Source organism: Pipra filicauda, unplaced genomic scaffold, assembly GCF_003945595.2.
Source record: "Pipra filicauda isolate LSUMZ 115617 unplaced genomic scaffold, ASM394559v2 scaffold288_size945232_pilon, whole genome shotgun sequence".
Lineage (NCBI taxonomy): Eukaryota > Metazoa > Chordata > Aves > Passeriformes > Pipridae > Pipra > Pipra filicauda.
The window spans coordinates 897,033-911,854 of NW_024104407.1; the positions used below are offsets into that span (position 1 = coordinate 897,033).

Below are 14,822 nucleotides of genomic sequence, written 5' to 3' on the forward strand. Positions count from 1 at the left end.
AGTAATATTTCTAATTTGACATAAATATCTATAAATATCTATAAAAATCTACTTCTGCTAAAGTGATATAATTCTTAGTTAGTCATAATAAATTAAGAATTGTTTCATGAAAATGAGATCTTTTCTAAGGAATGGCTATTTTTGGAAATTCAGTACTGAGTACTTTGCAAGTCAACCTTTTGCATACAATTAATTTTACTCATACTCAGTTGGCTCTTTTCTAGAATGACTGTGTTAAATCATACTGAGACCTCTAGATAAACAGCTTTCATTGTCCTGTCATTCTTCTTTTAAACTTTCTGTTTCTGAGATGTTTTCGAAACAGGGTGATGAAAACTAAACAGCTTAGCTTTATACAATGACTTTTATACTATGACAGGTATTTTAATTTCTGTTTTCCTTATGTTCCAAATTATTCCAAATACCCACTTTGCTTGTTTTGTTACTTGTAAGCATTGAGATAATATTATTTTAAAACTGTTGGACATAAATATTACTGCAAAATCTAGCTAGTATATTTATCTGTTAGAACTTAAATGAGAGTGCTAAAAGATAATTTAGATCCCAATTGCATATAGAGCTTAGTGTTCTTCTACATTGCTTAATTTCTGGGTGAACTCAAAATAATCTGCTTGTTTTTTCCTACAGATCCTCAGTACTGTGCAAGTCTTCAGTGACTCTTCACAGATGGCTTTAATTTTCTCTGTCATTCTCCCTTTAAATCATTTTCAATGTATTGACCAACACAAATTGTAACAAACAGATGTGGCAATGCAAACTTCCCACAGAACTTGATCTTTATCAAACTGAAGTGACACAAGAGGATGAAAAACTAATTACGTATGAATGTAGTGTATGCAAACACACTGAAAAAAAAATAAGACTTCTTATTTCTACCCTTTTTTTCCTATTTTTATTCAATCATTCACTTATTTATCTAAAGAAAGCCTTCCTTTCTTACCTCATTGGACCTCAATTTCATAAAACATATTTAATGAGGAAAGCTGTTGGAGGGCGTTGCTAGATATCTACACCCTTTCCTGTGGTACCCAAAATTGCCTGTTCATGGTTCCTGCCTCCTTCTCAGAAATCTGAGGGATGTGGGAAGCGATTTTACTAATGCCTAGGTATAAACTGATTCTGTTCCTTATTAGATTTTTTTCTTGAATTTGTATAGTACAGACCACGTTGTAGTGGAATAAAGTGTCCAGAATTTGAAGGTAAAAAAAAATCACGTGTGTTTGCAAATGCTGAGTTCCTATGTAATTACTTATCTATTTCTTAATGATGTTTGTTCTTTCTTTTTTTTTAATCAAAGAGTTGAAAAACTTTTTCAATAATACTTTACTCTGTACTTCTACAGAGAAATTAGTTCTTTTTCAAGTAGATAATTAAAATGCCCTTTCTTTATTTTTAATTATTTCCCCTCCCCCTGAGGTAGGGATCATGTGAGCAAGCAATATAATTAATGCACAAATATAACAAATTGTGAAAATTGTGAAATTAGAGGCCAAGCTTGTCACAGATTTTTCTGCCTTCAAATTACTTTCTTTTTACTCTAGGTTAGGCTTTTTTAAATTGAAATATAAATCAATTTTATACTCTAAATCTCAGATTTTGTGCTAGACCTACTTAACTTTATTTGGGTTTCTTTGACGGACTAAAAGATTCATTCCTCATACCAGGAAGCATCAAGTGATATTGTTGATGAGCTTTCAGTCTGCAATGTGGATGTCTTATGCTCAATCTAATAAATCTCTCTTCTCCTCACACCCCCCAACACTTTGCGTATTGAAAAATACAAAGCCTCTCCCTTTCTTTATTTGTGTATATGGGCCCTGCTGCATCCGGTGCTCTGCAGGATGCAAGATTTTTTATCCTCTGGTGAAGACCAGGATTCTCTGCCACTGGCATTTTCCTCAAAATTTTTAAACTCTTTAAATAAGAAACTTCTGTCTGATAATGGGTCTAAGAATTCTGAAACAGGACTAAGACTTGATTTCACACTTCCTGCTCCCCCATGTTTACTTTTCAGAAAAAGCTGCAGGATGTCTCCATGAAGTTCCGCTTGTTCCAGAAGCCGGCCAACTTTGAACAGCGCCTACAGGAGTGTAAAAGAATTTTAGATGAAGTGAAGTTGCAGGTGCCCAAGTTGGAGACGAAGAGTGTTGAGCAGGAAGTAGTACAATCACAGTTGGATCATTGCATGGTGAATATTTAAAGATGCTGTTGGATTTATGCAGAGAAAGCTGAAAGTTATAGAATGTTGTCCTTAATTCAGGATTAGAAACAAAGTATGAGTTACACACACACAATTCTCATTTCAGTGGACTTTCAAACAATAGTCACGCACTTTCACTATGCGAGAAGGTCAATTGGGATCCCACTAATTCCCGCTTCCCATCTTGCATATGAGTTTATCTTCCTGGATTAGCTCTATTTTCCACAATATTCTACATTCACGGGACCCTGTGATGTAACCAAAAGAGATGCTGCAGGGCACAAGTCTATTGTAGCCAGGAAACACAAACCATAATGGAAACCATAGAATACAGCTTCCATGAGATGGCATGCTATGACTATTTTACAGTTCAAGAGCTAAAGATGACCTGAATGTGTCCTAAAGAATATGAGGAAAATCTCTGCATATCTCTTTAATATCCCCATAATCCTGAAACCCCTTACTCTTGAAAGGAAGTAAAGCTAAAGGTGAGCACTATGTGCTTGATGATAATAAAATTGATATTTTAGCAGCAAAAATCAGCTGGGTTTTTTTTCTTTAAGCTAGGAGGGCTGTGGGGAAGGGTTTTGTTTGCTGGTTTTTGGGTTTGTTTTTTCTTGGGGCAATGGCATGCCTGAAGAATTTTTTTCCCCTCTCAACCTCTTTCAGATGTAAATGTAAGAAAGAACTTAAATTAAAAAAATAAGCATGGGATGCGTCAATGTTATTTCTTTACGTCTTGGGTTTTTCTTAAATGCAATTGCTCTTAAATTCACATTCTTATTAGAATGACATGGTAATTAGAAGCTCTGTACTGAATTAAAGAGTCTTCACTCAGCAGCTGGCTTTTGCAGCCCTGACGTGTTTTGTGGAAGACTTGCAGTGATTTTAGAGTATCTTTATCTGCAAAGATTCTCATAATGTTTCTATTTTAAAAATCTAGTCGTACATAATATGTCATCAGAAGTTAGACAATATGGGTCATACAACATATTCCTAATTTGCTGACAGGTTTTCAGTGATGAAAAATATATTTATCATATTAAGCACCTAGAAGGCAGTTGGACTATATACATACTACCTTTAAGTAAATAAAATGCTAACCGTGTTAAGAATTGTCTTGGTAGTTAACTTTAGATTATGGAGGAAATGCACTGTTCTGGCTGTTTTTCTCAGATCTGCTGGAAAAAAAGTCTTGTCTTTACTGCCCAGACATGCTAGATACAGATTTTACATAGTGGGAGATATTGCTACTTAAAGAAAAGCTAGAAAAAAATAACGATTAAAAAAGTACAGTGTCATTTATTTTGCAGTTTTGTCTAAGTACACAGGACAGTAAGTTTACTTTCTAACACTTGATTGCAAAATGCTGGAACACAGACTTAAGCTAAACATCTCAAAAATAGAACTTCTCAACAGCTTCATATTTGCAATTCTTCACATATCTGTGTGGTAATGGACACTGTGTATCTATATGGAGTCTTTTTTCATTGTGAACTTTAGTGGTGTTTCCAAGCTGTGGCAGAATTTATTCTTAGACTAAAAAGAAAAATAAATTTAATTTCTGCTTTATTTACGTGACTGTTAATTGGCCTTTTATGAGGCTGTTAAATGACTTGAGTCACCAAGTCATACATTTAGATAAAGATACCAATTTTCTGCATATGGAAAGAAAGAACCCCTTTGTTGTTCTTATTATCACTCAGTTGAAATGTTAGGAAAATATATTGTGTTTACAGATTGCTTGCATGCCATCACCTACTGAACATCTGTTTTCCCCTTAATTTATGCTTTTTAATTGAAATAGTGGAGGAAAATGCAATGAATTGTATATTTTACATTAACCTCATTATGTTACTTCTTTATTTAGTTTTTTCAATTGATTAATTTTTTAACAGTATAACACTTAGTAAATGTAGGAGTAATCCTCTATCCTTCCAGTCTCTTGATTTAGTAATATGAAAAACTGTCAGATTTTAAAATTGTGACTATTTGTAGTTCAAATACATCCAACAATTTGTATGAGTTGACAGAATACATCTGTTGTTGTTTTAAATACTGCACTATCTAAATCAGTTTGAAAACAACCTTTTTCATATCTTAAAACAATTAGTAATGGTATATACTTTCTTATGTGTAATTAATGGCCTAATTCGAGGTTACTCTTAGTAAAGAGGGGCTATTCTGGATCTGGTTTAGAAATTAATTAATTTTTCCTATAAACTTTTTTAATACACACTCACACTCAGGGTGAGTTTTCTCTATCATCAGGCCAACTCCTTTAACTTTCAAGTGGGAGTGGAAGGTGCTCGTCCATGATGGTGCTTTTATACAGCAAATAATGCAAAGTGTGCCTTTGTAATACCTTCAATGGTCTTTTCTAGTTTTCATATTTTAATGGTGGTGTTTCATTTTTATATTTCTGTTTGATTAGAAATTATATAAAAACCTGAGTGAGGTGAAGTCTGAAGTGGAAACAGTAATAAAAACTGGGAGGCAGATTGTTCAGAAGCAGCAGACGGAGAACCCCAAGGAACTGGATGAAAGGCTTACAGCTTTGAAGTTGCAATATAATGAGTTGGGTGCAAAGGTAAGCTCTGTGTTTTTAATGCAAAACTATGTCTTCTTTTCAACTGGCAAAGTGAGGAATAATCTTGGTAGGGTAAGTAAATGTTGGAGGTTTTTTTATTGGTTCCTTTCGTGGCTCTCCCATTTTCTAAACAGTGAGACAGAAAAAATGGAGTCAACCCTCAGCATGGCTATTCAGTTGCTCTGAGAAAAAAACCCCAACCATCTAGGAAAAGATAAAATTCTTTTATTACAATTTCAAATTATACTTTCTTAATAATTTTTTTTTCTACTAGGTCATTGGTTTTTAGAGGTCAGATGGGGGATGTTTTTTCATTTTAATGCTGAAACAATCACTTGTTTCAAAACACTTCTGGTCAGAAAAATACTTAGATTGTTTTGCTTAAAGAACTACTTCATTAAAGAGAGAATTCTGCCTTTTAATTTCCTTCCACCTCTGACTGTACAGATCTTAAAGTATATTATGTCAATATCTTGCTGTTCAAAAATCTGTTGACCAAAAAGTTGTTGCCACTGCAGCTTTTCTCAGGAGGCATCTGTGTACCACTGTGCTTTGTGGCTTCTGCAGTTGTGACCATGCATGTAGTCAGCTTTTGTTGTAACCATTCCCTGATTTAAATGTCAAGAACAACCCTGACTTGCATTTTCACTGTGTCTTAATATGTAAAGCCACTCCCCAATGGGAAAATGTTTTGTTTACTTGATTCCCAATGGGAAAATATTTTGTTTATTCAATTTTTCCTGAAAGTCAACTAAACAGGGAGTAGGAGGGATAGGCTGCTAACCAATATTAACGAGAAGATGGCTGGGAAAAAAAAAAAAGAAACCATATGTCAGTCCATAAAGGCTTTTTATTCTGGGTCTGCAATAACAGTGGAGCGAAGTACAAAGCACTTACAAGGACCTTGGAGCTCTGAAGAGGAGTTGTGGCATTGTCCTAAAGAAGATTTCATTTAAATAATTCAGTTAACAATTATCCTTCATTACTCTGTTTCTTCCTCTTGCCCTCATTAGAACTATTCACAGAACTTATAAAAACTGTAGGATTAGAGTAACTTTGGTGGTGTGGCTAGATGACTAAAGATTGTGAATGACAGATATACCTATCTGTTTATTTCTAAAATTTATATACCCAAATATACAAAACTTGCCAGGAGGCAAATTCTTAAGTTTTTTAGATTCTAAATTATTTAAATCATAAATTATTAATGGCTAGGAAAATGAGCCCATAGTAATACTGAGAATCAGTACGTGGTTTAAACAGATAATGAGAATCAAGTCCTGCTGACTGCAGTCTGATAAAGCAATAAGAGTTATGTTACTTTTGACAGAGATAATTCTTATTTGGGGATCTGAATTAAAACCGTTCTCTCTTGCTAGAAGATAAAGGGAGTAAGAGACATCAATCTTTTGAGTCAGGAAAAGTGGAGAATGTCCTTCATTAGGTGTGGATAGGTGTCATTTGGGGTTGGATAATATGTTTGGGTTCTCCATTGTTTTAGAAAGAACTGTGGCATTTATTCCAACATTATGTTTAACTTAATAGCAAACAGGTGCCGTTGTTATAGGAAACCTCTCTTAAGTAATGAAGGGATAAAAATGTGCCATTAGGGAGCCATTAGTGATCTGAAGTGAGCCAGATTGCAAATTAATTTGTCTCAAAAATCTGCAGTGCTGTGTTTAGCTCTGTTGTCCTAGGTGTAATTTCCCACATTTACTTTTAGGTAACATGGTAATTAACAGTTTTAGAGAAAGTCACGGAAGCCCAGAGATAAAGAAATAAAAGAATTGGTTAGCCATTATCAGCCTTAATTGATTGCATTGAGAAAAAGTTTTTATAAAAGAAAACTAATAATAGTTATAACTAATAATAAGTCCAGAACTGAAATGTATGTCTGAGGGGAAAACACGTCTTCAAGCACAGACTCACTTCTGTGATTTCATAACTACTGCTTCAAGAGGTCCCCTCTTATATAAAAGTACCTCTTAATAACATTTTATGACCCAGAAAGCCTTTAGAGGGCACTGTTTCCTGTTTTTATTTAGAAAATACATCTTTACATTTGAAGTACTAACAAACTGATTGATCAGTAACCTCTGGATATATACAATATATATGGAAATATTGTAGTATTGTTTATGTAATAAATTTAGAGAATTTAGATATATATAGCAACACAAATATTCTCTCTCTGTTTGACATGTATCAGTAACTGCATTCTATAATATACCATGTGTTTAGAATTCTTAGACAGGCAGTTACCCTTAATGCACTTTGCATTGTATTGCTGCTAAGTACCTGCAAATAGATATTTAAAATTACTATTATGACTCTTCAGAAGAAGAGGTGAAAAACATGTGCATTCATGGCTCTAGAAAGCTGAGTTTTATGGTCTTTCCCAGGGATTTACCTCTTTGCCTGACTGTAAGTTCTGTGGTCTCATTTAATAAATTTGGCATGCAAGAAAGCACTATTCAGTGAAAAAGAAATGTTCTGAGATTTTAGTAGTAAGCCTCTACAGTGGGATAATAAATTATAAGGAACACTTTATGGCTTATTCCCTGGGCAAATCTCATCTCTTTACTTAGGGATAGCAAAAGCCATGTACCTAACCTTGTAACATCCTATTACATTTTAAAACTTCAAATTCTCCTTGGCAGTCGAGCTAGGAATCCATGTGATCATTGTACCACTACTTGTTCTCAGTGGCCAAGTCCAAAATAGCTTTAGTAGGTACTGAAACCAGTTTTGAATACCTAAAACCACTGTGGATTTTTTTTTCTATTTAAAAATACTGAAATACAAATCAGTGGCTACAGTCTTACTTGATTGCTAATTGACATGCAAGGGAATTAGTAATTTCTTTAAAATGTTAGTGATCTATGGGACACATTTAATTCTCTTACTCTGATTGGGCTTTTTTAAACTTCATCACAACATGATTTATTAATTTGTATTTTCTGACTACTAGTTGCCTAATGTCTATTATGGTGTAGTTTCCCATCAGAGATCTCTTTATTTACTCTTCTCCCTTTTCTACTAATTATGTGGAACTTTTTCTCTCTCTCCCTGAAGATTCTTAGGGGTTTGAAGGAAAGATTGCATTTTCCCTATTCTTCCAGGTCACACCAAAATTCAATATAAGACAATCAAGACAACATAAATACTCAGCCTTCCTTCTAGGTACCATATAACATGCTTAAAAGAACTTTACAAATAAAGCAGGGGTTGGTCATAGTACTTCCCATCCAAAACATTCAGAAAATGAAAAACTTAAAGTTAACTGTGCTACCTTAGTTTGACACTATTTGGTGACTTCTGTGTCAGATTTGAGGGTTTCTTTGACTGGTATTTTTCCTTTCTTTGTAGGTATGCTACATAGAAAAACACCTTGAGGAATCCCTATCCCTATATCACCACCTATATTAAAATATACTCTGAAAGGTTTTGACATCTATTTTGTGTCTTAAGGAAAGCCTGATAGTTCAGTTGTTCCAAATTAATTTGCTCTGCACGACACCAAAACAGAGGAGGAGGTTTGCAGAGGTCTGCTGCTAGTTCAAACTCCATGGGTATTTATGCACATAATTTTATTGTAGATGTTTTACATTCTAGCAGCAAAACTACTAATATTGAGAGAACTAAGGCAAGACCCAACTGTATTATAAGTGCATCTTCACTTGTGAAATTGCAAGTTTGGTTTTTATAGAAAAGCGGCATACAGAAAATGATGTATAAAAATCATTAAACCTCTTTCACTGGAGGGTTAATAACCACAAGTTTTCTCTCTGCAGGTGACAGAAAAAAAACAAGAGTTGGAGAAATGCTTGAAATTGTCCCGGAAACTACGAAAAGAAATTAATTCTCTGACAGAATGGCTCGCAGCGACAGACGCAGAATTGACAAAGAGATCGGCTGCGCAGGGGATGCCGAGCAATTTGGATGCTGAAATTGCCTGGGGCAAGGTAACAATGTAACACACACATCTGCATATTACAGAAAGATAGATTTCTTTCTTGATAAAGAAAAATAATTAAAAATTCTGGCATTTTAATTAGTGAAACTTTGTAAGTGTTGTGGCACTATCTCATCCTAGTATTAGTGCTCAGAAAACTTTATCTTGTCTTTGCAGATATCAATAGCACAATTCATCTTCATATTGCAGTAGTCTTTACTGAGATGAATTTAAAATTGGAATTTAATTTTTTTAGAGTACTATAAATTGCTCACCCAGTATCAATCTAAATAGAGATCCCTTTCTTACCCCATTCTTCTCATAATTAGAAAAGTATTAAATGGTAGATGAAAGATTAAGGATGCCAGAACATCATATATTTCACATTTTCAGATAGCAGCCAGGATATTTGTTTTCTTACTCTTTTAGATTTGTAACTCGTTTTCATTCTGGGAGCATCCTACTTCCATGAGACTTCACCTTAAACTCATATTTTAGGTTAAAACTCAAAGTCTAACTCAAAACTTTCTTCAAAATCACAGTTTAGATAAACATCTTACAGAAACACTGAGGAATGTGAGAGTTCTATATAAAACAGAGTATCTCTGTGTGATGTTAAGACTCAACACTAGCTGATCTGTTTTATTTTCTGTTCATGTAATAAAAATCCAATCTGAGAACATAAACAAAACAAATCATCATTGTTCACACATACCAAAATCTGCATTTTAGAGCAAACTATGCTCAGCATGTTCCAAGGCTTCAAAATTTCAAATAATTGTTTGCAGCCAGCAGCATTTTGAACAAATGTTCCTATATAATTTCAAAAAGAACAACCAAAATCCGCTTAAACAGTATTGGGGTTTTGTGCCAAAAAAATTGCCACTTGTGCTTTGTTTAATAATAAGAATCCTCTGAATATTTTACTAGTTTCACTAGGCATTATAGAAATAGTGATGAATAATACACCTGCAACCTTACTATTTTTTTGAAAGACAGTGCAGATTAAAAGCACTTGAATAAAATGTGGTTTGTGATATGGGTTTCTTTGGGAGGTTTTCTGTTTGTTTGTTTGCTTGTTTTTCAGACTCTAACTGCCCCTTTCAAGCTTCTAGGCTTGACAAAGTGTTTTTAGCCTTAAAATACACTGATGATTTACAAACTAATAACAACAGTAGAATAATAACAATAACAACAACTAGAAAAAGGCAGTCAACAAGTCTTCTGTGAGGTTTGGAATTGGGGGTTATTTTGGTCATCAGTCTCTAAGAAAGACAGTATTTTAAAAGTGATATCCAAAAATAACAAATTTTGCTCCTATTAACTTACAATTACTGCTTTGACTACTGCTACTTTTACTTTCAAATCAAAACCTAAATCCCTAGAAACCCCATTGTTCTCTCCTCCTATTGCCTGATGTTTTCTCATCTTCACTTGCAGCTTTTCCTACAGTAAAGGTTTTGCAGTTCTTCTGAACACTTTTGATTGATATTGTGATCTTACAATCACAGAATCATTAAGGCTGGAAAAGACCCCTGAAATCATTGAGTCCAGCCTTTGGCCAAACACCATCACTACAACTAAACCACAGCACCAAGTGCCACGTCCAGTTGTTTCTTGAACACTTCCAGGGATGGTGACTCCACCACTTCCCTGGGCATCCCATTCCAATGCATAGCTACCCTTTCAATGCAGAAATTCTTCCTAATGTCCAGCCTGAACCTACTCCGGTACAGCTTGAGGCTGTTTCATCTTGTCCTGTCACTCGTTGCCTGGGAAAAGAGTCTGACTCCCACCTCTCTACAACCTCCTTTCAAGTAGTCATAGAGAGCCATTAGGTCCCCCCTGAGCCTCTTTTTTTAGGGATCTAAACAACCTCAGCTCCGTCCGTCGCTCCTCATATGATTTACTCTGCAGACCCTTCACCAACTCCACTGCCCTTTCTCTGGACACTCTCCATCACCTCAATGTCTTTCGTGTAGTAAGGGGCCCAAAACTGAACACAGGATTTGAGGTGCAGCCTCACTAGTGCCGAGTACAGGGGGAAAATCACTTCCCTGGTCCTGCTGGCCACATTATGGTTGATATCGTTGGCCACCTGGGCACACACTGGCTCATGTTGAGCCAGTTGTCAAACAGCATCCCCAGGTCCTTTTTGGCTGTGCAGCTTTCCAGCTGCTCTTAACAGCCATAACAAGGCACAAGTGTCAAGATTTTTAAGAGATGAGTTAGAAAATCATATTGCTTTAATGTCCCCAAAGTACCCTGCTAGGTATTCAGGACATTTACCCAGTCAATAAAATAAAAATAATTTTTGCTGCTGTTAAACTATGCTGTACAGTTCTACTGAAACAGATACACGCAGCATGTTCCTGTATGCACATTCAGGAAAGTTGATCCAGATGTATGTAGCTTCACAGTAGTTTAAAAAGAAAGATTTGTCCTTAATATAATTTAATTGTTAGATATGAAACCTAATGCTTCAGAAGTTGCATAATTAGAAACCTAAAGCCTGATGATCAGTGCAGTTACACAGTGGGAAGTCTTTATTGTGTCTTAAGCTTACGACAACAAGTACAACACATTTTTATCTAAAGGCAATCAGAAAGGTAACAAGAGCTAATTAAAATAAGAAATATTAACATGAAAAAATATATCAAACAGGAACCACTCCTCCTCCTAATCTTAAAGAGTGCCATTGAGTTTTGTGAATTCTCACAAGGAATTGATACATAAAGTTTTGCAGGAAAAACTGGTAAAAAGGGTATTTTGGCTTCAAATCCTGCCCAAAGCCTTCACAGCAGTCCAGTTTCATACCGGACATCAGCTCTTCACCTTCAGTCAGTTCATAAACAAACAATTTTGGATGAGAGCAGCTGCCTCATGCTGAAGTATGTATGTAATGAGTGGCCTTCAGTATTCCATTATTCTTTTTTTTTAGAAAATGTAAACGAAGATTCACATATATATAAGCACACTTTTAATTTTGAGCAATCCAACAGTATAGGTGGCAAATCCTAGCCTTACAAATGTAAATATTTACAGAAATCATGAGGAATACACTTTTTCCTAAAGAATCTACTCCCACTAGGAGGCAGAAAGTGCTGCATTTTATCCAGGACACTATAAAATTCTCATGAGGACTTCATAAGTAAGTACGATGCTGATAATCCTATGTGGATTTCATTGAGGCATCACACAAAATCATACATCAATAATTTAGTCCCCAGAACCAGATCTTCACAGTATCTGATTGATGTCACAGCTTTGGGCTTTGGACTTTCTGGGTAAGTGGGCTGCCAAAGACAGTAACCAGTCTAATGAAACGCACTGGGAGATGAATTAAGCCCAACAGATTCCCATTGTGAGAAAAGTCTGCAGAAAAACTGAGTTGGAAAATGGAGAGGGAGAGATGAGAATTCAATAGTGTGAATGAACTGAAAATTGGATGTGTGCTGCTGTCAATATATATAAGCAGAGAGCTCATAAGATTTTTTCTTTACAGCATGAGGAAGCATTATATGTATTAGTGCACTTATTTTTAATTCATTTTCAGCACCCAAGACTTCTCAAAGGAGAAAAGAGCACACATGGTTCCAAAGATAATTACGGTTTAGAATAAAAAAAAAAAAAATCATACATGTGAACATTGTCTTCAGGGTATAAACACCTAGAAATAAAAAGAAATGTCCATCTTAAGTAAGAAATTATGTTAAATGAAACATAGCATTAATCTGGACATCAAGGGAAGTGTGTCACTTATTTGTTCCTGTCTTGAATTTTTCTAAGGATATAACAAAAAGCTTGTCTGAGTTATGTGAAATGAGATGGGCAATATACTGAAGACTGTAAATCCTGCCTTTCTGCTCTGTAGAGACAAGCTAAATCTTTCCATTTGAATTCAGTTCTGTTATAATAGATAAGAAAAATGACATGTGGGTGGAAAGATAGTCATTAAACATTGTGTATTAGAAATCCGCTTATAATTAGAAGTCTGATTTAGTGAACATACTTATCACTGAAGACATTAACTACTGCAGGGTTTGTCTTTTAATCAGGAACCGGACTGATAAGAATTAGATTGCCAAGAAACCATGTTCTTAAAAAGGAAATGGCAGATGGTATTACCAGGAAAATTCTGTATCACTCCCTACTATCAGCAGTATGAATCTACCAGTGCTTTAATCTGATTTTTTAATATGGTGCATAATGCCAGTGAGTAAAAAGTTGACTTGAACTACTTAGAATTACATTTAGCAACATATTTCCTGTCAGTAAATTCCATAAAAGAAGACAAACTGAAAATCGTGTCAGCTGATTTATAGTCACTGGCCAAAATGCAATGAAAATAAAAGATGTGCTGAGAATAAACAAATAAATATGTATTATCAACCACTGAGAGGACCATAATGTCAGCTTCTCATTAATTCTGTAATCCCACCTATGAGAGCCGAGCCACCTAATTTCTTTTAGAAAGACTCAAATTGTAAAGTTTATTTACAAGTAATCCAAAGCACATAAGCAGTGTAGAGGCACACAGAACTTTTCTTCACTCATTCATTATTTTTGAATTTTTTAATCTACATACAATAATGACCAGCATGATTAAAATATTATCTTCTGCATTTAGTTACAATTCTGATTTGTTTGAAAAAACCATCAACAGTTCAACTTCATGCCTGGTAGTTTTATCACTATAAATTATAGCTCAGAAGCCCTCTGCACCACACCCTCAGAAAAAGCCATTTCTATGTAGCTTCTATTTTCAAATATAATTAATTTTTAGTTAGTATCTTGTGATGGAAGGGCGGTATAAAACCATCATAGTAAACCAAAACCGTCAGGTAAAAAAAACCCAAACAGTTGTAACAAAAGCCCTTGCAAGTATTTTTTAGTAAACCGAAAGAACTGTGAACCCCACACAAACTTTTAATAACTGAGATCTGAAGTATTGAGGAAGATGGCTTTTCCCCTTTGATGTTGTGTTGAAGGCCACAATGATTTTTAAGACACCGAGGGGAAGTGTGATTTACTTAGCTCATATCCCTTACTTGCAATTACACGGGAGTGTTAAAATTCATATTGCCCAGAGGTGCACCTTGTCTTTGGTTTGCATTATTTCTTTACTTTGATAGACATAACTCCTGGGATCAGTCAAAGCACTGTTACACTTTTTTTTTTACACATAGGGTAAGTACCTCTGGTTTTTGGGTAGTCTTTTTATTTAATAGACATTTAATTACTCAAACCATCTGTTTACTAGTTGGAATTAACATCTATTTATATAGCTCAAGATTGGTTTGCATTTTCATAACATGTAAAATACAAAGGAAACCACAACCCATAGTAAATATGCTTCCTAGTTTCTTTTCCAAATGGAAGTAAATTGTTTAGAAAAAGTAATAAAGCTAATCAAAGTTTTCTATCCTGAGTTGGAGGTAAATTATATTCCTTGTGTTATTCTTTTTTTATGATGACATTCTGCACCTGCTGTGAAACAGATGAAATAGTACTAGAGAGAGCATGTTTTTCTTTAACCTAACAAAAACCTGCTGAAATTTGAAACTCCCCCTTTCAAATTCCGTAATTATGTAGTATATAGTTAAAAATTTTCATTAATCATGTCTTGGCTCAATTACATTTCCTCTATATTTGAGAAAATTGATAGAATGCAGAAAATTTCTCATACTTAGATAAAATGCAAGTTTAAGACCTTTTCTGTGAAATAACATAACATATTTAGATTATGAATTCTAGTAAGCAGAGAAAATGAGCTGCTGCTTTGAGCATGACATACACCAAATAAATTGGAGGTACTCTTAAGATTGTATCCTACCAAAAGGAATAATTTCTATGCTGTCTTTATCATAAAAAGAAAATTCTACTTTCACTAACAATACACTTCCAACAAAATTATACTGATGTGTGGCCGTGAGAGAAGTGATAATGTGGAGGTGATAAAGATGAAGTTCTACTGCAGTAACAGCATTGATCCTGAAATGGAAGAATTGTTTAGAAGTGGTGAGGTTTTTTACTGTATTCAAGTTTCTGTGAGA

At 34.7% G+C, this 14,822-nt stretch overlaps 1 protein-coding gene across 2 annotated transcripts in view; it reads left to right on the forward strand.

The window, feature by feature from the left end:
* LOC113988582 (dystrophin-like) overlaps positions 1 to 14,822 on the forward strand; it is a 463,871-nt gene that overhangs the window by 434,874 nt on the left and 14,175 nt on the right. For both annotated transcript variants that reach the window (XM_039382875.1, XM_039382874.1), the window contains exons 31-33: positions 2,036 to 2,209; positions 4,656 to 4,811; positions 8,606 to 8,776. In XM_039382875.1, coding sequence (XP_039238809.1) covers positions 2,036 to 2,209; positions 4,656 to 4,811; positions 8,606 to 8,776 — 501 coding nt within the window. The remainder of the gene's footprint in view (positions 1 to 2,035; positions 2,210 to 4,655; positions 4,812 to 8,605; positions 8,777 to 14,822) is intronic.